This window comes from Pleurodeles waltl, chromosome 12 (assembly GCF_031143425.1).
Source record: "Pleurodeles waltl isolate 20211129_DDA chromosome 12, aPleWal1.hap1.20221129, whole genome shotgun sequence".
Classification (NCBI taxonomy): domain Eukaryota; kingdom Metazoa; phylum Chordata; class Amphibia; order Caudata; family Salamandridae; genus Pleurodeles; species Pleurodeles waltl.
The window spans coordinates 67,236,298-67,263,617 of record NC_090451.1 but is presented as its reverse complement, the minus strand read 5'-3'; the positions used below and the strand labels follow the sequence as shown (position 1 = coordinate 67,263,617).

Genomic DNA, 27,320 nt, shown 5'->3' with positions numbered 1-27,320 from the left:
AAAACCCGTATGTACAAGACAAAAAACTGGAGGGCATACCTGGCTTAAAGGAACCAATTACTGACCAGGCATGCTTCCGATGGACAAAAAGAGAGCAATCTGAATGATAAGAATACATTTGGATAAGCCTTTTAATCTCTGATTTAAACAAGAAATAGGGGGGGGGGGTTATTTTCCCAAAGATCGCCAGCAACCAATCGGTGTTTGCATTCAACCAGAAATTGGGAATAGTTGCACTTCGATTTTGGCTCGCTAATTACTTGCCACAGGACTGCCTCCAAGTGGCCGTCTGAGGCCTGACGCATTTTATAACACAACTTCAAAAAAGCACCAGCGTCAACTTCCACCAAACTCGGAAGCCCAAATTCCAGCCGTACCTGCGCAGGTGAGGCCAGGTGTGGAACATGAAAGACTCTCTTGTAGATTTTATTAACCAACCTATTTAATAGGCAAGAGCCTTTGCCTAACAGAATTTCTTGACCGTAGGCCAACGAGGGAGTGATTTTTGCTCTCATAACATCCATTAAAGGAAGAAGAGTCGGCACCCTTTAAAACCTTAGCTAATTTGGAAAAGGCCACCTGCAAGGCCACAGCTTTAAGTTCCATTTCCTTCTTATGTTTAACAAAACTGCCCCTGGAGTCAAAACGTACCACTAGATATTTGTAGGACTGGTCAAAAACAAGTTTACAGTTTTTATAGTACCAGCTAAAGTCCGAATGTTTTTTCCTCCCAAAGGGGACCACTTTTGTTTTAGATAAGTTAACTTCTAACTGATTGGCGGAAGTATACGTCACAAGTTGGTTGAGCAACCGTTGAAGGCCGATCTTAATCTTTTAGTTAGTAAAGTTCAATTTTAGGAGTTCAAAGTCAGGACCAACTTCCAAGGTTACTTCACCTGAAGAGCTTCAATGGCATCAGAATGACCCAATGGCAGGAGATTTTCTTGATGAGAAGTGAACAGTTCTGATTTTTCAAATGAAAGGACGACTGCCTCACTGAAAATTGATTGGTGTTTTACTGCTAAATGAAAATTTAAAAACCCTCTTGACCACTTGCAGAAATGTACTGGGATGCTGTCTACGATGCCTGGATGAGGAAGTATTGGCAGCATTAGGATACAACATCTTGACTATCATGAGGATCAACCTGTCAGTGGTTATCTGGCTCATGGGATGGTAGTCTTACGGAGACCTTTTCCCAAAAGAGTGAAGGGAGACTTTTAAAATTATACCAAGGAGGGCAGATTCCACTAAAAAAGTAATAGGGATTTATTTACCCCTGTCGAGGCTGGGGGAAGAGGCCTCTTCTGTCCTTGAGGCATCTTCTCCTTGACCGCTGGTTAGAACCAAGGAGGACGCTTCTGTGGGGGCTTTGGAGTTAAAGATGTTCCAGAAAAGCTTTTACTGACTAATAGGGAGGTTTTGGTATTGCTTGTATTGCACAAAGTGATTAGGCTCTTTACTGTGCCCCTTGTTAGTTGGAGGAATTAAAAAGTTCTTCCTGTCAAAAGGAAGCTCAATTACTTTTCCACGTGCCTCTGGCTTATTCTTGATCCAAGCTTCTTGTTACATGAACCGACCAACTAGTATTCATGTTCCTGGTGGCAGCACTGATGAGGTATCAGGATATAATAATTTCCTGTTCTGCTGCCTTCCTGCCCAGCAGAGCATTAACCTTTACTTCTCCTGGACATATTCAGGAAGCAAGGAGGTGCACCTTTCAAACGTGGCTCGTATCAGACCATAATGGAGTTGGCATTGGTCTCTCTGAGGGAAAGGCCGTGAGACTTGAACATTTTTAAGACATTTGACCTTATTGTCCATGTGGGGATTATGCTTCGTCCTTGAGGGAAGTGGCCATCACAGACTGATCTTGATCGATCCAGAGACAGCAATAAGTTAATTCTGGGGACCAGTTCTTGATGTTCATAGACACTGCCAAAACTGGCAAGAAGAAATGTTTATTCCAGATCTCCTGAGAGCCTTGGTTTTAGTTGGAGTGAGGGAGCAGGGTTTTGGCCACCACCGGGCCATAAATGTCTTTTCTTGTGTATAATCAACTGAGATTTAGTCATATCTGCTAACATTTGGAAGTACCTGGGAAGGAGATTTGGAGGCATAAATGGGGGATTGGAAACATTTAATTCCCCCATAAACATGCATTGGAGTGGAGGAAATTTTAAGTCCATCAAGAGTGGGCAGGAGCAGGTCAGGTTCCAGCTACTGGGTCGGGTTTGGCAGTACCTTTAAAGACAAGGATCTGCAGCTTCAGTTTGGTACTGGGAGATGTACTGAAGTTGCTGGAAACTGCACTAGTGTTGCCAGGAGCTAATCAACTTTAATGGGAGCTACACCCATGGCACAAGCTGAGTAGAAGAGAGTTATCCCTGGCTTTCATCTTCACAATAACACTGAAAAGAAAGTTTGCACTGAGAATGAAGGACAACACTGAGGCAAAGCTTGCTCTTGTAGAAGAGAGTGGTAAAAGGGAGGGGCTTGATTTGCCCAATCCAACTCCTTTTGCTTTGATGTGCCAGGCACGGCTTACCTGTCTGTCAGGCAGGTCATCTCTAGTGAGCGGGGGGCCAGCTGTGGGAGAATGCTGAGGACATGGTCCACTAGTACTAGCAGAGATGCCTGAGAGCCCTGACTCTGTGGCTGACACAGAGGACAGGTGGCACGTGCTGCTGTTAAAAGAGAGAGCGGACCTTCGGTATGTCAGTGATGGAGACTACTCTTGCTCTGTTGATGTATTCCTCCAACGGCCTGAAGGCGAAATGGCCGTCCTGGGTTTGACCATTTGACTGCATGACCGATTTAGAGAGGACGGTAAAATGGCCAATTTTTCATTCAAAAAACGTGGTAGTAAGTGAAAGTAAAAACTTTTAAATTACCCCAACACTATGGGAGAAAATGTCCATCAAGAGGGTCTCATTAGGTTTTTTTATTTTCAAAAAGAAAATCCTGCTTTGGGATATTGTTTCTGAAAAACACATATTGAAAGAGAACCAGAGGGCACTGTCATGTAGATGGATCAGTGCAGCACACTTTCAATGCATCAACAGGAAACTCCATGATGGCGCTCCTGCCAGTGGTGGGAGATGCCCGCTGGAAAGGTGGACATCTCTCAGTGCAGTGTGGTTGCTCCTTCATGATAACTGTGTATTGTATTTTAATCCGTCGCCCTGTCGGAGTAATTACTGTACTCCGAACAATAAATCAGGCCCTTGGTACCATAGCACCACATACCTGCAGTCCCTAAAACTTGTAGTCCTCTGGAGTTTTTCCGAAGAGTTCACAAGTCAAAGGCTTGTGCATATGATGTCTTTGCATGACCAGCGTTCAGTTACACATTTATATGACCCTTTTTAACTAGACTTTCATCTTCTAACGGTAACACCCTTTATGTTTTCTGCTCAGTTGAAGCTCCATCAAACCCCAAATGTCTGGACCAGTTTGACCAATTATGGTGTCGGAAGTAATTACAAATTATATATATTTTTGTGGGGAGAACAGATGAAACAAGTGTTATTTCTTTGCACAGCGCCCTTATGTCAACTGATTTAGCTTCTGTGAGTTTTTGGAAATGGGAGCTGGCCTGGCGCTGATGAAGTGGGGCGGTGGTTAAGATCGGGTGCATGAGGGGGTGTTGGGGTGCAGGTAGGGTGGAGGGGGCGCAGTTTGATGCAGCTGCGGTGGATCTCACCCTTCCCCTCCTGAGCTCCACAGACCTCCTGTGTGTCTGTCCCAGAAAGGCCGCAGTGTGTCGAATGCTTGGTCTTGCCAAGGGAGGCCATGCCTTGCTGTCTTCTATTCCGCCTTTGTTTGCTCTCTCCACATCGCGGAAGCTGTGCCTGCCAGATGCACAGTATAAGGGCCCCTCGCGGCCCGAAAACAGTGCATTAATGGTTGCTGATGCACACCGTGCTTGTAAATATGCGCCACCTGCCCTCCGCAGTGCTCCAGATGGACAGTCTGCCACGTGCGCCCAGGGCTCTGCAGCCTGACGTCATGAACACACGTCATTGCGCCTCTAAGCAATATACCGACAATTAAATACTCTAGTCTGGGAGCTTGAGGATAGTCACTCGCAAAACTCACGATCTAGGAAAAACACCCACTGCGGATATTCCATTGCATAACTTTAAAATCACTTTTACCTGTAATGTACGGAACCCTCCCCAAATTACAGACAATTACCACCGAGGGGAGTGAATGCTTTGTGGGCCTAGTAGGATTTGGCGGTCAGCAGTTCCTTGGCACTGTATCGTGGGCTACCATTTTAATTCTGTCTAGAAGTGCATAAATATGTCCCGAAGGTTGCTGGCGCATAGAAAGATTTGTGAGATGTGGGGAGCTATTACCGTCACTTGGGTAATAGGTTGATCATGTGAGGTAAGGTGAATTTTAGAGCGCTGCTTGGCACTCATGAGGGTATCCAGGCACTGTGAGTGCTTCGTATTAATCTGTTTCCAAATGAATAGGAAAACTTTTAAAAGTATGCATGTGAACGCCTTGGTTTTATCATACTTGGTAATTACTGGGTGCAAAAAAGTCCAAACCAGCAAGTCAAACTTGTCAGAATTGAACTATGGAGAAAGGGCCGGTAATTACTGGAAGAAGTTGATTTAGCTGCGGTAAGGACCAAAATCAGCCCACCATTCCCCCTGAAATAGGTAATAATTAACACACCTGATAAATTCTGAACCCTCCAGGGCAGGATTTTATTGGCTGGATAAATATCAGCTCCGACGCTGGGACGCTTGTAGTAACGCTTTGTGGCTGCACATACCTGAATTAATTTAGGAAATACTCTGTAGATTTTACTAAAGAGAAGACCTTACATTGCAACAATGGGGATGTTGCAGAAGTGAGGACACCTTTAAGTGTGAGATGTACCCAGGAGAGGAACACAACAGGAAGATTGACAAGTTAAGTTGAGGTTGTGCTCCGCGAGGTTCTCGCGGTGCAGAGGCATGATTCTTCAGAAAACCCCAGAGGGCAGCCGGTAATACTTTCAGAGGAACTCCTAAGGGATGTGAACAAGGCTTTTCAGACGCAGTGAAAGGAATTAGCATTGTTCTAAATACATCACTTGAGGGATGAAGGCCCTGTTTCCATACATCCATGCGGGAAGCTCTTAAAACATTTCAGATGATTCTCAAATTATCTTGGTATCGCTCTGTAGAGAATTCTCTCAGAGTACCTTTCTGCAGAGGAGTCCCCTTCGGGGATGCTGAAATGGCTATCCACAAGGTCCCTAAAGGTTCTGTGTATGTTTCTGCACAAGATCCCACTAGAGAGAGCCCCTTTGGAAAGTTGATATAATTGTACAGAAGGTCACTACATTTTGCGGGCACATTTTTTCACCAGATCACGGAGAGCTTTAGATATACTTCAATATATGACCACCTACTGGTGCTCATGGAAATATCTAGAAGACCATTCATGGATTCTGGTCTACCTATAAGACCAGATCCAATACTGATGCTGTAATTTTTGTTTTCCAGAAGATAATCGAAGGGTGATGGGATGATTCCACAGGTGATCCTCTAGCTGAGTATATAAGACACTGATAGATGTTCTGATAGAGTTCCTCAGAAGATCCCGAGATTGTTTTTGGTGCTGTTTTTCTGAAGGCACGCTAATGACGCTAGAAGTTCTTCTGTAGACATATGGTTCCATACCTATCCTGGGTTAGCAAGAGTGATCCAGTAAGCTTGAATTATTAGTTGTGATTAAGTCAAACACAGCCTGACAAAGAATAGCCCTTAGTTTTCCTGCCCTTTGGCATTATTTTTACCTTTTTGCCAGTGGAATTGTGGTTTATTACAGAAACTGGTCTGGCCACTGTCCACTAATGGTCCGGTTTGTTTCCGATCCAGTAGTAGCTTGGGTAAGGAACGTCCTATATTACTCTTAAACTGCCCCTGATGAGTGGTAATGAAAGGGTTCCTCTTATCCTAGTTCGCTGTCACGGCGATTCGCCCTGAATCCATAAACACTAGAATATCTCCTTCTATTGCAGGACCCCGGAACACCATTTTTTCAAACAATTTTTTAGTTCCACAAACATACCTCGAGGTGACAACATTCTCTACGTTTTACTTTTTTCTACTTTTAATAATAATTCCAGTTATCTTAAATAAATGTATAGTGTATTTGGCTGAAAACGCTATTGAATCAAATTGTTTAAAAAAAAGCTTAGCTAAAGGCAAAAATATGTTTCTAATAGTCTGAGCACACATAGCGCTAACATCATTGCACCTTTAAGAAATTATAAGGCTGCTAACCTTCCCTTCATACAGTGCAGGGTCAGTGAAGTAGTTCATTTTGGAGGAAATACAGTGGAGGCCCATCCTCAACAGATCCTTAACAGATTTTTCGCAAAGGGGAAAAGACTGAAAGGTGGGAAGGTTGTTTGTGGATACATAAAAAATAACCATAACTGAGAACTAGGTAAGTAACTTTTCCTTCTCAGTCATGGGATTCTTTCTGACAGTCACAAATAGTAGAACTGAACAGCAAGCCACCATAAACACAACTCTGGAGGTTGTTTGCAAAGATGAAGAGCCAACAATAAATATTGTAGGCAAATAAATTGTGTGAGAAGCCTGACTTACCCAGGTATCAGTACTTGAAACAGAATCAATGCAGTAATGTTTGACGAAAGTATTTACTGATGTGCAGGATGCTGGTCTGCAAACTTCGGGTATTACCATATTTCGTCTCAAGGCAGCTTTTCTCTATATATAATGCACTTTAGCCTTACCCGGAAGGCGTAGGTTAGCCTTTTGGTAGCACACTATCATGCAGGACACTCTTCATGTAGCTGTAGTTTGCTTAGAGTAAGCCATCCCAGTATGGACCACTCCATCATTTACAAACAAATACTTTGTTTTTTTAAATTATTTTGCTTTTGTCGAAGAAGTATTTTAAAGCCCCCTTCACATTTAGGGTATGGAGAGATATTTCTGCCAGAGAGGCATGATTCAGAAATAAAGTTAGTAATCAGATTGTATGGTTGATATGAAAAGCTCTAATATTACTTTGGGTTGGATTGAGGCAAGGTTCCAAAGAGAAGACGATCAGATAAGTAAGGATTTACTTTGAGGTTCAAGTGGTGTTATAAGGTGTGAGGCATATGGGGTGCATCTGGAAGGGGTTCACAGGACTGCAGCCTGGCCTATGCTGCAGAGTGCTTCCCCAACGCCCTGGTTTCAGGCACTGAGGGAAGATTAGGATAGCACAGCATCTTCACGTCACGGGCTCTGGAAAGGAGCTGCCCCATCCCACAATGGTGAAACAACAGATTCCGTGAAAGAAGAACGTCTGTCCCCATCACACACTGGTGTACCTTTGACATGGTGCAGATCTAGCTATTTATTAGACGTTTTACAATGCATCAGGCAGCTGGAGCCGCCTCGGAGCACATAGAGAGGGAGAGAATGGCCAATGGCCGGGGAGGAGACGGGAGTCTGGCAATTTCCGTGAGATGGCATTTCTCCGGTCTGCAGCAGTAGCTAGGATGGTGAATGCTAATAAATCATCCTGAAAATGTGCACCAGCCCTGGACTGGGCACTGACTTCATCCCCTGCCTATTGCCAGTGAGGAAGCGTTTCCATCCACCACTACGACAAATATTAGGAACGTTCAAACATTTTTAACTCTCCCCAACCCTCCATGGCAGTCTCCTTTCATCTCTATTATAAATTGTTTTTCAGCTGCTACAGAATAATCATTACACATTCAGAGAAGGAAAGGAAACAGAGGAATAGTTACAAAGGGGTGTCGGACGGAATATTCCTTCGCGATGCCTTTGCTGGCTTCCTTCCCCTGGATATAAATAGTTACTTGTGGTCCTTTGACTGGAGATTGACAGCCGGGGGCGTGATGCTAAGTGGGGCAGGAAGAGAGCCCTTCAGCCCGCCCACCTCTCCATCTGAGCCCTGGCTGTTGTTTCATAGTGGCCAGGATGTGAATGTTTCCGTGGCACGATCTTCTCTCCCTGGGCTTACATCTCTCCACGGGTCGGCGCAGCAATGTGAGTGTGGATCTGTTAGCAATCTCTTATCTTATATAAATAGTTACCCGAGTCCTGTCTCTACACACCTCCTGCCTCTCGGATCCTTCGGATGCCTCAGCCCGGATGCTTAACCAACTGTACCCGAGAATGAACAAGACAGTGTGGCTGTCCTCTCCCTCACAGCTTCCTCCCCTTCCCTGGCTGGCCCGGTCTGGGTGCCTCTTTTGTAGTATAAATATCTCACCTTATATATGTGTTTGTGTGTTTACCTGCCTCTCGAGGCTCATGGTTGTTTCATCCCTGATTGTGAGTCCATGTTGCTGACTGCTGCCCTTTGATTGTGATGGGGGAATGCTTCATTGGGGTAGGCTCCTCTGACCCACTGCATTTAACACACAGAACATGAACAATTTCAATCTCATTTACTGGTGAGAGGGGATTTCTACTGGTATAAGAGCGATGGATGAGTATGCAATGCCCTCCATCGGTCAAGTCACAATGTCCTAATGAACGTCTGGCCCACAGCTCCAGGAACATTTATTAACAGAACATGGCTTGGAGTTATGCACATCCAACGAAATCAGGCACACTGTTGGGATAACAGCGTCTACCTTCACCCTCCGCTTAGTTACCATTGACCTGTTTGCCCTGCCTTGTTCGATTTTGGGAGAGTCGATTCTCTGCTCTGCAGTTAGGCCCGGCAAGCTGTTGCAACTAGAGCCCTAGCTCTTTCGCTTTGCCCACACAACGACTAATAATACTGTATGAATGAACTCTATAAACAGAGGTGAGAAGGATTTGGCAACAGGTTGAATAACGTTCCCCGGCAGTGGAGAAGGCCTCAAGCAGTGATTAGATGTTTGCCAAGTGTTGGTACCGCTGGTGTTGTGCACTGTACATCTGTCTGTTTAGCCTCTCTTCTAGCCTGTACAACTATGGATGGTTAAGCACGTGTAGCAGTCTATCTCCTTTGCCGTATTCTCTCCCCCCCACTCTCCACCAGGGAGTTTTAGAAGGGTGTATGTCCTTAGCTGCTGCATCTATGGTTAGTCCAAAGGATGGGCTGTATGGGGGTATGCGGAGGTGTTTTACCATCCTTTCCCACCCCATGATTTTGTCAGCAATCTACACATCTCTTTAGCCATCTCTCTAGTCTCAAAAGTCCTGGTGCTTTTGCAAACTTCCCATTAGCATAGGCCCTAGCCTGCACTCCTATGACAGAGGACCACCCTCCATAATTAACCATCTATGCATGCTTAGTGGGATCTTCTGTGACGAACCTGCATACACCAGTATAGAAGATTCTCCCTGCTAATGCCGACTAACATGTTTTTCGCCTGCTCTGCATATATTTTTATTTTTCAGGGAAAAAAACAAGTAGGGGTTTCTGAAAAAGATAAACGAAATGCCCCTTACACACACAGTGTTTTCTGCTTGTGCATCAGGGCCATTGATGGATCTACCCACCCAGGTCCCAGACAGGGAAAGTTGGTGATAGACACTCAGCAAAGTCAGCAGGCTCTATGCATGCCATTGCAGGATTTTGCTGAACGGGCTGTCGGCAACACATCTTTTCAGTATCTATATTTATCGAGATTGCTTGCTTCCTTTGGCTCATTCGTCTCCATCTGCTACAAGGGTCAAAGTTTCAGTCTCATCAGACAACACTTATGGAATTCACAGCAAGGAGTATGTTGCGGTATCACATACAATTAAAAAAAAAAAAGCACTTGAATCAAGTCTGTATTCTTACCAACTTTTGTAAATTAACAGGTACTAGATCGAACATATACTGACATATTCTTATTTCCTGTAATTTATTCCCCCCCCCAATGGTATCACTGCGTTCTTTCTTTAAGACCTGTGGTGGAGGACTTGTCCCTCCTGTTTGGAAAGAAGGTCCTGGTGGTTACTGAAGGTGATCTGTGGCTGCAAAACAGCTAAGAAGTCTGGGTATCACTCCTGGCTCTTTCACTCTGGGGCAGTTAGGACGATCATGGACAGTTCCATCTTGATCTTTCTGATTACTCTGGGATGAGTCAAAAAGCACAGGCAAATGTAACATACCAATTCATAAAAAAATCTCCTTTCAGTCCTGGTTGCTACTGTCTTTAAAAAAACCAGCACTCCCTGTTCTCCTTTGTTGCAAACATATCCAGTTTTCTTGTTCCACAGCACTGAAAAGCTTTCTGTAGCCTGCAAGGATGTAGCTCTTTTATGGAAATGTCCACTCTACCCACGCTCTCAATCCATTCCCTGACCTCGCCTGGCACGTGTTCCACCACTAGTCTGATACTGTAGGTGAGAGTCCAGTATCAGAGTGTCTTAGCTCTCTCTGAAGTTATGGGAGACCTTGTTCTCCCCTGACCTTGCTCCGGAGAAGAGTCCGCCCTCCCTGGAGTATGGCTCTAAGTTCTAGCATGCAGATCTGCAAGGCTTTATATTTTGCTGATGATGAACCTCGGGATGGCCACTTTTCCATATGTGCTCCCTATCCTTCAAAGGGAAAGTCATTTGTCACGACAAATAGTGACAATGGTTGCCTGAGTACCTGCTGTGATACTATACAGTTGCTGCATCCACTGAAGCCTTATTTTAACTCTAATGATCTTCATACGGTGTCATCCATTGATCTTATAACTTTCTGAACCAGATGCACCTGTGGTCAACAGAATGATATCTTGAGTATGTCTAATTCGTAAGAGGGATTTGAACTGATGGACCATGATGTTGCATATTTTTTAAGTATTTGATTGTAGACTGAATCTTCTCTGTGTGTCCATTCCTCTAATAGAAATTCTATGACCAGGAATTTCAGTGAGCATTTGGAGTTGGTGATGAGTTGCCTTGATTTAACTTAAGACCTGGAATGTTGTGCAATGAAAGATATGATATGTTTGAATTTTCCCTCTGGAAGCCAAGAAACCAAGTACAAAAAGTTTTGAAGACTCTTGTCTCCTGAAATGTGTTCCCATTAGTAGTAGTGAATTTGTGAAATTTCGGAGGGTGAATTTGAATGCAGAGGGTAGTACTTTGAATCAACACTTTTGGCCAGCCACGGAGAAATTTGTGATGTCTAATGTGATTCGGAATGTGGAAATACATATTCTGTAGGTACAGTGAGGGCATGAATTCTACCTCCTGGAGAAAAGATAGAAACTCGTGCAGGGTTACCTTCTGAAATGACAGCTTCAGAAACTTCTTTCACTAGTTGAGGTCAATAATCTATCATCTGCCCCTTCCTTATTCACTATGGAAAAGAACCTTTTATTTCATTGGCATTTGGACATCAACTGATGTTTCTTTCAGCAGTTTTGGGAGACTCTGTTGCTGGTGCTTTGTGAGGTGTGAAAGTTTCTCTGATGTTTATTGAACTTTTGGAGGCGTTTCAATAAAAACTGGGACAAGGCTGTAGATATGTTTCAACACTTTTTAAGGTAATTCAAAATGTTCCCCATACTAGGCTCTTGCAGTTGGTTGAGGGGGTCGCTCTGTGTGGAATGTGATGCCTTCGTGGTTGCCCCTTGTGTCTTTGTTATAGTGCCACCCCTTCACCAGAGTGGTGGTGCTCTGGAGAAATGGAGACAGCGCCTCCATGGCGTGACGTGCACGCTGAATACCCCAGTGGTGTGTAGGTCTGTGGTTAGCCATACTGCTGAGCCTAGTACCACCAATACCCTTCTTGAGTTGTGTGTTGAGCGCTTCCTCTTAAATGTCAAAAAGTCAATGGATGACACCACTATAGGGTGGCTAACAAATGGGCGATCTTCAAGTCTGCTTTATGTTCTGAAGCGCTAAATCAATATGGTTATTGAAAAGCTTCGACCCTCAGTGGCCATATCCAAAACTCTGTTTTGAACCCTGTTTGTAAAGAGGTGCTACTCAGTTATCACAAGACAGCTTCGTTTGCATGCTGTGTAAAATCTGTATTTGAGACTTTCGTGGAAGAATCTGTTACCACGGCATAAGAGATCTCATCTTCTACAAGACAGATCTGCCTTCAGGATGCGCGTCTTCTAGCATCAGGTAATGAAAAAGTGAAAGCTCATGCCCCATCTGGCTATCATATCAGTGCTTTAAATGGGCCGGTACTGTCCGGTACTGGGTACTGGCACTTTTTTATTTTGAGAGGGAGAGTACCGGCACATCTCAAGAAAAACGTAATACTTTCAATTGGAGAGTACCGGCATTTCTCGGAAACAAGCAGGTACTCTGGCACAGAGTACCTGCACTTTAATTTTTCCATTTCAAGCACTGTATCATATCAACACAATATGGCTAGAGGGTTGGCAGGCTTAATTGATGTCTGGCGGGCCAGTGCATGAGGATGCTGGATTCCTGTCTTAGGATGTGCATGAGGCAAAAATTGTGTCATTGGGCTCTATGTGCTTATTCACGAGCCAGGCACTACTGCTGGGACAGTGGCTGTTGTTAGGCAATTTTCTTCTTCCAGTATGTGTTCTAGAAAAGGTATTGCTTTAAGATGAATGGAAGGTTGTTCCTTGAAATCACATAAGAAGAGCTTCTACTTTGCAAAACGGTTTGAGGCTTTTTAGGGTCGAGCCCGCATAGCATGCGCTTGCGCATGCGTATCGCTTGTGAGACGCTGTAGTAGTTAGAAAAGGGCTCGGAGCCCCGCCCATGTCACGTCAGTGTCTTTCATTGGTTCGTGGGCTTGCCTTTTCAAATCTGCTTACTTTCATTCCTTTTCCGGTTGTTAACCCTCCTCAAGCGCAGCAACCAAGTACTGAAAACATACGCGGCTCGCTGTTTTCCGTCCGGTTTGTGGACTACTTTTTCTCTTTTTTCGCAGCGCGATCTTGCTTGTTTAGCAGCGCGATCGTGATCACGCTTGTTTTTTTTCTTCCATTTAATGAGGCAAGAAAAGTCTGGTTGGGAGTTTACAACTGCTAATAGCTCTAACTTGGAGAAATGCAAGACACGTTGCATTGCAAATGCTTGTTCTAATATACTTTGGCAACGGGTGACGTCATCTGGAGACGGATCTGACGCCAGGGAAGCCTTCTGCCCTCGGACTGGAGCTACATATTAATGTCACTCATCGTCCTGCTTCTCTTCTAGCACTTCCTAGTTGTAATCTCCTCCACTGTTGTCAGGCTGCAAGTAAAGACCTTGTTTTATAAAGTGAGACTGGACCTTGACCTTTACTGTGAGTAATTAGTGTGACAGAATGTATTCATATTCTCAACCTCAACTGCCTCCTAGAGCAAATACTTACTATTTAACTCATCACCCCAGGAAAGCCCCCTATGTGAAGAGGCTCTAACCATCTGCAGAACAGCAGTACTCAGGACCGGGTGTAGCCCCGCGGCCAGGACCTGATCCACGACATGGAGAAGAAGAGAGAGGCTTGGGGTGTACGTGTTTGTCATGCCTGGCTCGTCTTGTTGCTGGTCCAGCCCTTGTCAGCTGCCCCCCGGTGTCCTGATTGGTCCAGTGCGTGTGTGCGTCTGCTGCAGCGTCTCTCCTGTCCCGCCAGTGGCTCGGCTCCGGGTGCGCGTTTGTTTGCTGCCTCCGCCGGTCTGTGAATGGCTAAAGCCCTGTGTGTTCACCCTGAGTCTTGATCTGTGATGCTGCTACAGAAAATGCCCATGGGGAGGATGCAGGACGCAGGCGCAGTGCGTCCACAGCATCCAGCAGTGATGGGAAAGGCTAAACCATCCCCTAGCTAGCAAAAGGGGCCGCGACGCCAGATCTTGGCATCACATAGTCCTCACAGCACAACACAGGACGTGAGTGACATGTAAAGCGCTCTTTCGCTCCGGAAGTCTCAAGAAACGGAGAGAGTTACTTACTCAAGCAACCAAAGCCTCAAGCCGTGGGGATAAGAAGGTATATGCCAAGGCAATTTCCAGACGGAAGCGAAGAGGTATGTGGCTTATGGGATGCTTGAAATTCATAAGTGTACAGTGAGTGTACAGACTCGGTAGAGACCCATTAATTGCAGAGTTCCGACGTCATGGTAGAATTTCACTTATGAAGGAGCAGGGGGAGACTTATAGAGACAAATATACTGAATGTGCATTTACCGGAAAGTGATTTGTGCCAAAATATTGTCACTATAGTCGTGCATTTCAAATGATAACCCGACCTATAGTTCAATAGGCAGAGTGCCTGCTGCAGACATTTGTGAGCTGGGCAATTTAAAACCATAGGTCACGAGATTGTATTATAGTGTAGCAGAGTGAACTTGGCATTGTCCTTCAGATGTTCGGCTGAGTTGGGTCATTTCAATAAGATTATTAACCCCCTAAGGAATGCTAATATTGGCTCTGCCAGAAAGAAACCGTAGAAGTAAAAGAGAGAGAGAGAGAGAGAGAGAGAGATTGTTTCTCACTGAAAATGTGGAGCAGGGACATAAACCGGTCAAGGGCAGTGGACGTGTAAGTTGGAGAGGGGTGGAATTCGGGGAGACGGTTATTTACAGACATTCAGAGGAACAGGAGGCAGCAAACACACACACACACACGCAACTGAGTCCCCCTGGCCACATGCATGCTGCCAGGCTTTAATATCTCTTAATTGCACCTTTCTCCATGAATTGCAGGGTGGGCAATTAACAGCTGGTAATCCACTCGCCAAAGGGCAATGATCCCTGTTCTTAGCCACCGACAGACCATTCAGTTTACAGCAGGAACACTCCACTTGAAGTCATTCTTGGGCCCCGAGGCCTGCTCTGCATAACAGTCTACTGTATGGTTTTATTGACAGTTGCAGAAGGTGTGTACCAGTACTGTCGACGTCTCAGGAGCAATGAGCCTAATTTAGGTTTGGAGCACTTCAGCTTCACAGTATTGAAGGTAATAGTGGGATCTGGGTGAAAGTTTGCAGAAATTTCCCTGAACAATTCACAGGAAGGACATTATCAAGCCTGGTGTTTGGATTATGGGCTCGTAACTCGAGCATTTTACATTTTTGTTTGTAGAAAATCAATCTATTTGAGGAAACTCCAATTCTGAAACAAGCTCACGCAGAATGCCCTTGCGGACAACCTTTCATAATTCTCTGCGTATACTCAGCTGAGAACATCTGCTTGTGAGTTAGGAAACATGTGAGATGTACGACTTTCATAGAGAGATTCCTCAACAGAAACAATTTCTAAACTGATGGAGCTGCTAAGGTAAGAGTCCTGGAGCCTCCTTTTCTTTCTGGTGGTGGTGTTAGTCTGTATCAGAACTCTGTTCATAGTCCGAGCCAGTTTGAAGACCTTAAGAGCTAGTTGAACTGTCCGATATCTGCATCGTCTGTACAACCACAGTCCTTGCACTGCCAGAGGTTCCAGATATACTCCCCATCCTAACAAGGATGCAAGCATGATGACCTTTTGGGAATTCGGAGAATGAGGAAACAGCATCTCTGGGCTGTTGACCTTGATGAGCCAGCCATCCATGTATGGATTAATGAAGACTCCTTTTCTGTAGAGGAGCAGCCACCACAACCACACCCCTGCAAACGGACAGGAAGCTGACTTCAGACTGAAGGAAACACTGTACATTGATAATGCATGCTGCACCACGCCAACCTCAGAAACCTGTCTATTTTCTCTTGACTTGAATGTAGTAGTATGCATCCTCTAGCCCTACTACTGACAGCCAGTCCCCTTCTTTAAGCAGCATGATCTTTGTTAGAGTGCTAAGATATGAAGCCTCTCCCTAATTATCCATTTTTGGTCAACCTAAGACCCAAAACCAGACTGAACTCCTTCTACTTAGACCCCAAAACAGACTGAACTCCTTCTATAGACCTCAAATGTCCTTTCATCTCTGGACAGAAGGGACTGGCTCCATAGCTCATTTATTTTAGAAGCACAGATTATGTTTTGCAGTAAGCCCAGTTGAAATGTGGGTGCTGTTTCAGTGGGGTGGACGGAGCAGTGTTCAGAAGCAACGTGAATATCTGTTTTGCACCATATCTAGGATCCAATTGTCTTTCGTGATGTTTCATCACTTTTTGTTATGCTTTGCAATACACAAGTGGTGCATGCAGGAGTGGAATTGGAGGAGTCATTAACTGGTGTAGGACTTAGCCTTCACCGTAGAAAAAGACTGCTGCTGAGAACCTATGGCTTTAGATGAGCTCCGCTGCTTAGTGTCTGCTGTTTATTTTAATTTTGCTGCTGTTACGATTGGCATGACCACGAAGGAACTTAAACTCTCTGTCACTAATAGTTCTTGTAAATTTTTTCTTTTCTTCAAGGCCGACAGGTTTGATTGTTTCAGTTAAGCTCCTCATTTCTTTCCATGCTTCTGCAGTATGACCGGTTGAATAATACAGGTCCAGAGAAAGTTAGGTTCATTGTTCTAATGGAGCGTCAAGTCTGGGAGAAGTCAACCACAACCATGATGGATGTAAGGCTAAATCATTGCACTACTCTGAGATGGATATTCTAGCTGAATCAATGGATGTACTGATCACCTTGTTTTAGAAAACAAGCTCCTTGTGGATTTTCTTAGCACTCTTGTGTGTGACCTTTGGGCTCGTCTGTATTATGTTCTCACACAGATCTATCAAATCGGCTCAAGAGAGCTGTTCACTGACTATTTTCGAGCTGTTCCTGCCACACCCTGTCTTTCTTACTCTGTCTTTTTGTCGGGAGGCATAGAAGTCTCTGGAAGAAAACAAGTTACTTACCTGTAACTACAGTTATCCAGTATTGGTATCTTTCATAAATTCACATGCTTGAATCATCCCCATCGTCGAAGTGGGAGTCCCACGGTACATAAAATAGCAATAATTAATAAAAAATTTTTTTTTGCCATAGGCTATAATGGAGCCAGCAATTGCTCACATAGCCTATCCATGTCCTTTTGTGAAAGGACCCAAACCTGCCTGCTGTCCAATCAGGCACCAGCACACTCTAGAACCTTCTCCAGAGAAGCTCCCTTCCTCAGATTTTCCAGCACGAGAGTGAAAATTAGAACCTGAGAGGAAATGCGAGCATCAAAGGGGAGGAGGGTGGGTCGCATGTGAATTTATGAAAGATACCAATACTGGATAACTGTAGTTACAGGTGAGTAACTTTTCTTATCCAGTATTGGATCTTTCATAAATTCACATGCTTGAATCTGAATAGACAGCAGTATGGTTGATAAACATTGTATCCAGCGTGGATGGAGGGTGCGAGCATGAAGACCCTCTAACTCCAATATAAATAATAATAATAATCATAGTAAACTCATACATTTCTGATCGTGAGTTACGAAGGAATACAGATAATTTAAGTACGTGTACATAAATACTGAAATTCATGCTGTAAATACCGATATAAATATATATATATATATATATATATATATATATATATATATATATATATACATATCTATAGATACATACATACACCTTACATATTCACATGGAAGCATAATAGAAAACATGGTTATTTGCATTTCAAACCATATGTCTATAACTAAGGAAAGGTCTCACCTTAATGAAAGAGATGGCGTAGAACAGCTTGTCCTACTAGAGAGTCTGTTCTTTGTGATGACTCCAAACAATAGTGCTGCGTAAAGGAGTGCGTAGTTTTCCATGTCGCAGTCTGGCAAATTTTATCAAGGGCAATACCTTGAAACAAAGCAGCTGATGTGGAGACTGCTCTTGTGGAGTGGGCTCTCGGGCGCCTAGTCAACGGTTTTCCTGCCTTGGTGTGACAAAATTGGATTGTCGAAGAAATCCATCGGGCTATAGTGGCCTTGGTTACTCCTGTTCCCTGTCGTCCCAGAGAATAAGATACTAGAAGTTGGTCTAATTTTCTGATGTGTTTGGTACTTTGGAGATAAAATTTTAGGCATCGTTTGATGTCCAAAGAGTGGAGAGTTTTCTCTGCGATCGTAGTAGGGTTTGGAAAAAAGGTAACGGGTTCATTGAGGTGGAACGAAGATGGAACCTTGGGAATATATTTGGGATTGGTTCGGAGCATAACGAAGTCTTCAGAGAAAATCAAAAAGGGTTCTTTAGTAGTGAACGCCTGTATATCACTGACTCTCCTGGTGGAGGTGAGAGCGAGCAAGGTTGACACTTTCCAGGTGATGTACTTGAGCCCCGCCCTATGAATGGGTTCAAAAGGAGCTTTCATGAGTTGGGAGAGGACAATATTAAGATGCCACTCTGGCGGAGGTAAGCGTACTGGAGGAAAGGTGCGGAAAAGCCCTTTGATAAACTGTTTGATGACTCTGGATGAGCCGATAGATGGCATGTCAGCCGATCGTCTGTAAGAGGCTATAGCTGCTAGGTGAATCTTGACTGATGCATGGGAAAGACCAGCTTTGGAGAGAGAGAGCAGGCAAGAAAGAATTTGCTCAGGGTTAATCTGAAATGGGTGAAAATTATTCTGAGAGCACCAAACACAGAATCTCTTCCATTTGAGTTTGTATGTCTTGTTCGTGCTCTCTGCTCGTGCCTTAGATAATATAAGTCTACATTCTTGATCAATGTTCATATCGTGGAACTCTCTGTACTCAGGAGCCAAGCATGCAAGTGTAGCGAAGTTGGGTCGGGATGTAAGATGAGACCCTGATTCTTCGTTAGAAGATTGTGGTTGCAAGGAAGGCGGACTAGATTGGCTACTGACCGGAGTAGGAGCTCCGTGTACCAGTACTGCCTGGGCCACTTGGGGGCTATGAGAATGATCCTGCAGCATTCGGTCTTCATTTTCCTGAGGAGCCTGGGAATCAGTGGAATGGGGGGAAAAGCGTATGCAAAGATCCCGGACCATCTTATCAAAAGAGCATTTCCCCACGACCCCGGGAGTGGGTATCGACTGGCGTAAAACCGGCATTTGGCGTTCAGATTGGTGGCGAACAAGTCTAGGATCGGCCGACCTCATCGTTGGAAGATGTCCTCGAGTATGGCCTGGTTGAGTTCCCACTTGTGACAGTTGTCGTCCGTCCTGCTGAGAGAGTCCGCTAGAGCATTGTTGACCCCAGCCAGGTGCTCCGCCCTGAGGCAGACGTTGTTCAGTGTGGGCCAGTTCCAGAGAGACTGAGGTTCTCTTGAGAGGGATCTTGTTCCTCCCTGCTTGTTGATGTAAAACATGCTTGTTGTGTTGTCTGTTCTGACTAACACTGATGATCCTGCGATGCGTGGCAGAAAAGCTTTGAGCGTGAGATGAATCGCCTTCAGCTCTAACAGGTTTATGTGCATCTCTTTTTGGAGCTTGGACCATCTGCCTTGAATGCGCATGTCCTGTAAGTGGCCTCCCCATCCTTCCAAGGAGGCGTCCGTGGTGATGACAAAGTCTGTTATTGGTGCCAGAAAAGTAAGACCCTGGGAGAGGTGGTTGATGTGAGACCACCATTCTAACGCCTGCCGAATTTTTGGTGTGATAGTTATTAAGTCGTCGAAGGATCCTTGCGACTGGGTCCATTGAAGTTGCAGTTCTTCTTGCAGCGGCCTCATTTTGAGTCTTGCTAGCCGTACTAGGACTATGGCTGAGGAAATCATGCCCAGGAGCGATTTAAATAGTCGTACCGAAACAAACTTTTTTGCGGAGATTGTGACAGCCAATTGGGTCAGCTTCTGCTGCCTTGCTAGGGTAAGATATGCCTTGTTTTGGATAGTGTCTAATTCTGCTCCCAGGAAAACTCTCCTGCATGCGGGAAGCACGACTGACTTCTGTAGGTTCACTGTTAGACCCAAACCGTTGAATAGTTTTAGGCAGGCGTTTGTCGCTTTGGAAGCTAGTAAAGATGACGGAGCTTTTATGAGCCAGTCGTCCAGGTATGGGAACACCTGGAAACCCTTGTTTCTGAGGGAGGCTGCGACCGGGGCAAGGCATTTCGTAAAGATTCTCGGAGATGATCTGAGGCCAAATGGTAGGACTCTGAACTGATAATGGGCACCGGCTACTGTAAAACGGAGATATTTGCAATGCTTTTGGTGTATTGGTATGTGGAAGTAGGTGTCCTGGAGATCTAGAGTTGTCATAAAATCTCCAGGATTCAGGAGGTGCAAGATATCTGACAGTGTGATCATCCGGAAGGATTGTTTCCGAAGGAACTTGTTGAGTTTCCTGAGGTCTAGTATAGGACGCCACTCTCCTGACTTCTTCCTTATGAGGAAAAACCGGGAGTAGAATCCGAGACCCCGTTGTTGCACAGGAACTGCCTCTATAGCCCCTTTGGCAAGAAGGCTGAATACCTCCGCTTGAAGCAGACAAAGGTGGAGAGACCTGCCTGATGTTGGTGGGTGAAGCAGTGGCTTTTGTGTGAATTCCAGGGTATGACCTCTTGTCACTATATCCAGCACCCATATGTCTGATGTTATTTTCTTCCACTCTTGGATGAAGTTGGAAATATTTGCTCCTATTTGCTGATGTCGTGGGCATTGGGGGAGCATAGCCGGTGCCTGTAGAAGATCATTGTTTTCTGGTTTGGTCTCTGGATTGCGAACCCTGCCTTCGTTTACCTCCTTGTCTGGTATAGGAGGCAGTCGATGATTGCCTGTACTGCTGATGGTATGAAGGCCTGTACTGGGATTGCTGGTATTGTCTGTGGAAGGAACCTTGAAATGAGGTGAAACCTCTTCCTCTAGCCCCTCGAAAGGGCTGTTTCCGGTACTGCAGGGTACCCAGGGACTTGGCGGTGTCCGTCTTGATGGCTTGAAGTGCGTCATCCACATGTTTGCCAAATAGAGATTCGCCATCGTAAGGCACGTCTAAGATTCGGGACTGCACTTCTGGTCTAAAAGATGTGGCCTTGAGCCAACCTTGCCGTCGTAAGACCGCGGCACCCGCTAGTTGTCAGAAACCAGTAGAGGCTATGTCAAGAGCGCAGTCGATAATTTCTTCCGACGTACGCTCACCTTCCTGTAGGATCTTTCGTGCCTCTGCTTGTTTATTTTCAGGAATGAGGTCCAGGAAAGGTTGCATGTCGGAGCACATTTGGCGGTCATATCGACCTAGAATCGCTAAAGAATTTGCCGCCCTGACAGTGATTGCAGACATGGAGGAGAATCTCTTGCCTATATTGTCCAGCCTTCGACCTTCCTTGCCTGGAGGAGTAGAGATAGGCGTCGATGGGTTTTTGGAGCGCCTTTGAGCAGCCTGTGAGATCACTGAGTCAGGCTTTGGATGGCCAGTAAGGCATGCCGGAGAATCTTGGGTTGCCTTGTATTTCTTATCCAGTTTTTGTGGAACTGGAGGAACCGTAGCCGGGTTTCGCATAATCTTTGTGCCCTCGCTCCATATGAAATCAATAATCGGAATGGACCGTACCGACTTCCGTGATTGCTCCTTGAAATCATGTAGGAAACATTCCGACTGGGAGACAGATGTTGGAAGGTGAAAACGTACCGCGGCTCTGTCCATAAGATTATGGAAACCACCTATGTCCTCGGGCGGAGAATCAGAGGGGCGAGGAGGGGGTGGAGAAGGAGTGGGGGCCAAGTAATCATCCCATTCCTCGGTAGGATGTTGTGGAGTGGAAATTTCTCCTTCTTCTTGTTCCTCTTCCCCTGAAGTGGAACCTTCATCTCTGGGGGGTGCAGCTAACACCGAGTGGGATGTCAATCTTGGAGTAGCTGGAGGAGGAGGAACATTAACTGGTGTCACCGGAGAGACTGGCGCTGGTGGTTGATCTTCCGCTGCCAGTGGGAACCTTCTCCTATAATCCTGAAGCATGGATTGTAAATCCTGGATTAAGGAGGAAGGCATTTGTACAGTATCTCTATGTTGAGGCTCTCGTGTTTCGTAATATTGTTCCTGATGAGAGTAGTATGGTTGGTATTGTTCATACTCATCCTCTTCATCCTCATCTTGGTACTTGACATGGAGCTGCGAGGGGCTATGTGCATCTCCGAATGGACCTTCGTCAGATTCCTCCCAGTCAAGAAGATGACTGGGTACTAAAGCCGACACCTTGCTTGGAGATGTTTCAGTTGGATAAATGTCCGGTGTAGGTAGAGATCTGATCCTGACCATGGCTCGGAGATCTGGAGACCTGGAAGAGGCAGGAGTGGCCTCAATCTGTCTACTAGGCATCAGTGCTGTGGATGGCGTGAAAGTTGATGCAGCCGTGGATGGTACAGATTTTTCCATCGAAGGTGGTCTCGTCGAAGGTGGTCTCGTCGACGGGGGTCTCGTCGACGGTGGTTTCGCCGACGATGGTTTCGCCGACGGTAGTGTCGTCGACGGTAGTGTCGTCGACGGTAGTGTCTTCGTCGAGGGTGACTTCTTTGATGGTGTCTCCGTCGATGGTGAAACCGCCAATGACAATGGCGTCGGTGACGTTATAGTCGACGGGGCAGTCGTCGACGGTGTTGTAACCGACGATGTTTTTACTATACTCGTCGACGGAGTTTTGAGAGAGGGGATAGGATCCCTTACCGTCGATGTTAAGGTAGTCGACGCTGACGACGGTCTCGTCGACGATTTAGTGGAGACGGTAGTTGTTGGTACCGTCGTCGTTGTCACGGTCGTCGACGGTGTTGTCGTCGTCGATCTGATTTTTAGAGTCATTTTTCCAGAAGTGGAAGGCTCTGAGGAAGGAGATAGACGGTAGGACTCCTTCTTTTGAAGAGGAGAGGAAGGCTCAGAGGAGACTGAAGTCTGTAAGCCCTTCCCATGATGTGATTTTTGCCTCTTCCTGGATTTTTCTGTGTGGCCCAGGTCCTCAGATCTGGACCTTTTGTGTGGCCTCTCTGACCCACTCTCCTCACCTGAAGTAAAGGATTTGGCCTGTAACCATGTCAGGAGCCTGCCCTCACGTCTCTGAGGGTCTTTGTGGAGAAGGTGCAACATATTTTGCAGTCCTTAACCTGGTTTTGTGGGTAGAGACAATACAAACAGTCTTTATGTGGGTCATCCACATGGAGCCTTTTCTTTCCACAGGTCTTGCAAGGGCGGAAAAGGCCTTTCCTAGAAGAATCCGACATATTTTCAACTCTTTTGAGAGAAAAAGTTCTGAAGTAGAAGAAAAAACTGAGCAGAGCTCAGGGAGACTCCCTTCACACGACGTGCGGTAGAAAATCTGAGGAAGGGAGCTTCTCTGGAGAAGGTTCTAGAGGGTGCTGGTGCCTGATTGGACAGCAGGCAGGTTTGGGTCCTTTCACAAAAGGACATGGATAGGCTATGTGAGCAATTGCTGGCTCCATTATAGCCTATGGCAAAAAAAAAATATTTATTAATTATGCTATTTTATGTACCGTGGGACTCCCACTTCGACGACGGGGATGATTCAAGCATGTGAATTTATGAAAGATCCAATACTGGATAACAAAGCATGTCTTTTCCCCATTGTTGATACAACAGAGCTGGGCTTTGGGTCAAACCAGAGGACTGAAGGATCTTAATTGGAGGCTTCTACGTCTTCAGCAGTGTGGAGACTGCTATCTTCCTGCATGCTGGAGTAAAAAAAAAAATTGCATCTGCGAGCTCTATGAGCCCCGACACCAGAGGCAACTTCTCGTTGTTGGCTCTCCATTATGATTTAAATTGTAGCTTGTCCGATTTCCAGTAGCACATTAAGCTAACCTCATAGAATATTGTAATGTCATCCATCCAATATTCCTGATGGTGGAAGCTGTACATCTTCTTGATGGTGAAACATGTCGGCACAGTTTCTGTCCTCGAATCTCAAGAATAGCGATGCTTCATGCGTCTTTCCAGCTCCCTGGGTTTTCCAGAGTATGGCACTGCTATGTTTTCAATTCTGGAGAAGAAAGCACACAACTGAAATTAATTGAATTGACAGGTCAAAATGACACCTATTACATGGAATGCATTGCATTTCACAATTAATACCAGGGCCCAGAACTGCCTAGTGGTGCTTAGTATTTAAGCATCACACCACAGCATGTAAATTAAAAGCAAAGTACTCCCAGATTTCACAAAAATGTTGTTAGTATTTTAAACGTTGGCTTCGTGTACATGAAAATAACACTAATTCAATTAGAAAGAAACAGTAGATCACAACTGTTCCACAAAACCTAATGCAGTAATGCAGTAGAGGACTGGTAAACATAGACAAGGTACAATTAAGAAACAACATGCACTGCAAAAAATGTGTTCAATCGTGTACATCAGCAACAGTACAAATGCAGATTATACATGGGCAGAAGCTACATCCATACATTCCATACATCAGCTGTTCATATTAAAGTGCCGGATACTTTACAGGGAGTGCAGAATTATTAGGCAAATGAGTATTTTGACCACATCATCCTCTTTATGCATGTTGTCTTACTCCAAGCTGTATAGGCTCGAAAGCCTACTACCAATTAAGCATATTATGTGATGTGCATCTCTGTAATGAGAAGGGGTGTGGTCTAATGACATCAACACCCTATATCAGGTGTGCATAATTATTAGGCAACTTCCTTTCCTTTGGCAAAATGGGTCAAAAGAAGGACTTGACAGGCTCAGAAAAGTCAAAAATAGTGAGATATCTTGCAGAGGGATGCAGCACTCTTAAAATTGCAAAGCTTCTGAAGCGTGATCATCGAACAATCAAGCGTTTCATTCAAAATAGTCAACAGGGTCGCAAGAAGCGTGTGGAAAAACCAAGGCGCAAAATAACTGCCCATGAACTGAGAAAAGTCAAGCGTGCAGCTGCCACAATGCCACTTGCCACCAGTTTGGCCATATTTCAGAGCTGCAACATCACTGGAGTGCCCAAAAGCACAAGGTGTGCAATACTCAGAGACATGGCCAAGGTAAGAAAGGCTGAAAGACGACCACCACTGAACAAGACACACAAGCTGAAACGTCAAGACTGGGCCAAGAAATATCTCAAGACTGATTTTTCTAAGGTTTTATGGACTGATGAAATGATAGTGAGTCTTGATGGGCCAGATGGATGGGCCCGTGGCTGGATTGGTAAAGGGCAGAGAGCTCCAGTCCGACTCAGACGCCAGCAAGGTGGAGGTGGAGTACTGGTTTGGGCTGGTATCATCAAAGATGACTTGTGGGGCCTTTTCGGGTTGAGGATGGAGTCAAGCTCAACTCCCAGTCCTACTGCCAGTTCCTGGAAGACACCTTCTTCAAGCAGTGGTACAGGAAGAAGTCTGCATCCTTCAAGAAAAACATGATTTTCATGCAGGACAATGCTCCATCAGACGCGTCCAAGTACTCCACAGCGTGGCTGGCAAGAAAGGGTATAAAAGAAGGAAATCTAATGACATGGCCTTCTTGTTCACCTGATCTGAACCCCATTGAGAACCTGTGGTCCATCATCAAATGTGAGATTTACAAGGAGGGAAAACAGTACACCTCTCTGAACAGTGTCTGGGAGGCTGTGGTTGCTGCTGCACGCAATGTTGATGGTGAACAGATCAAAACACTGACAGAATCCATGGATGGCAGGCTTTTGAGTGTCCTTGCAAAGAAAGGTGGCTATATCGGTCACTGATTTGTTTTTGTTTTGTTTTTGAATGTCAGAAATGTATATTTGTGAATGTTGAGATGTTATATTGGTTTCACTGGTAATAATAAATAATTGAAATGGGTATATATTTGTTTTTTTGTTAAGTTGCCTAATAATTATGCACAGTAATAGTCACCTGCACACACAGATATCCCCCTAACATAGCTAAAACTAAAAACAAACTAAAAACTACTTCCAAAAATATTCAGCTTTGATATTAATGAGTTTTTTGGGTTCATTGAGAACATGGTTGTTGTTCAATAATAAAATTAATCCTCAAAAATACAACTTGCCTAATAATTCTGCACTCCCTGTATGTTGTCTTATTGTATGCTTGAATTACAGCTGCTCTGGTATCTCTGCTAACTGTTTTACTTTTTTGTCTCTTTGCTCTCTTCCTGGAACATACTACGACTGCTGATTGATGTGTATTTGCAGACCCCTCCCAGAAGACACCGGCATGGACTCACTTTGTAGTTTAACTGACGATGATAACCTATCATGTGAGTACCAAAGTACAACCCCTTGGTTTGAGAAAGGAATGAACGACAACTGAAATGAGCTAGGTTTAAAGATGATCTAGATCAGTGATTCCCAACCTGTGGTCCAGGGACCCCTCGGGGTCCGCGAAGCCTCCTCAGGGGGTCCGCAACTGCTTAGAAAATAAAATAAAATTATATTAACAGGTTAGGTCCCCAGCTTTCAGTAATGACTCACTGGGCGGTCCCTGGATTCCAATAATGATTCAGTGGGGGTCCCCGGGTTCCAGTAATGATAAAGTGGGGGTCCACAGAAGCCAAAAGGTTGGGAACCACTGATCTAGATTAAAGTGATTTCTGTCCCTTTACAAAATATGCTCCAATATGCCAAGGCTCCTATTGTCATCATTTTTCACAAATACTTCTGAAATTATTCACAACTGGTACGTGGACTTTTATAAAAAATATTTTCTTTGCAGATATGGTTTTGAAGGCTCTTCGTCATAGGACCCGGGCAGGTGAATAATAAATGGTTTGGCGGTACCAGTTGCACAGGCAAATCTTGTCAGAATCAGAGTCACCTCTGCCATGCCATCATTACCTACTAACCAGATGTTTTGTTTTTCCAATGACATAACCCTACATGGCATTCTTGCAGAATTTAGGGAACTGAATGATCTTCCTCAAGTATTCACGAAGACACTTTCCTCACCCAGAATCACAACATTGCATCCTGCTGTGCATTGCAATGGTGCGAAGCACCAGGTTCTAGAGATACTAAGGGTTTTTCCTGCAGAAAAAGTGAACACCTAAGCCGGAAGACTTGCATCGACTGATGCTGGATAGTTCTATATCATAATATCAAGGTGTAAAATAGGGACCTACTTAATGACTGCAGAACATCGATTACCTTTATATCTTCTGGGTAATATATACAGACAAGTACAGATTTACTATTTGTTTTTACTCAAGACAATACTGGCAAGGTAAGTAAATGTGGAGTTAAGAATTGTAAGTCTGCACTTTCCTATGTGCAGTTACCTAATTACAGATGGTGCATAACAGTGACCAGATTGTAAATTAAATGCAATGAACGTTTGAGGACTAACTCCGTACTTTCTCAATGGACCCTTTGGAGAACTTGCACCAAAATATTAAAGTGCACTTTGCCACCATAAATTTGAATACTTTAAAAGAAAATTAGTTACTTACCTGTAACTGCAGTTCTCCAGTATTGGTATCTTTCATAGATTCACATGCTTGAATCATCCCCGTCGTCGAGGTGGGAGCCTCACGGTAAGTTTAAATACATAAAGCAGTAAGTCAGTAAAAGTAAAAAAAGTAGGCCCCAGTAGGCCTCCTAGAGTATTTTACAGTCTATCCACTTTGTTTTGTGAAAAGACCCAAACTTCAGTATCAACCAATCAGGATTC

The 27,320-nt window shown here is 44.7% G+C and overlaps 1 protein-coding gene across 2 annotated transcripts in view; it reads left to right on the top strand.

Moving 5' to 3' along the window:
• Positions 1-27,320, top strand: part of ATCAY (ATCAY kinesin light chain interacting caytaxin) — a 146,439-nt gene that overhangs the window by 16,237 nt on the left and 102,882 nt on the right. For both annotated transcript variants that reach the window (XM_069216270.1, XM_069216271.1), the window contains exon 3: positions 25,847-25,911. In XM_069216270.1, coding sequence (XP_069072371.1) covers positions 25,847-25,911 — 65 coding nt within the window. The remainder of the gene's footprint in view (positions 1-25,846; positions 25,912-27,320) is intronic.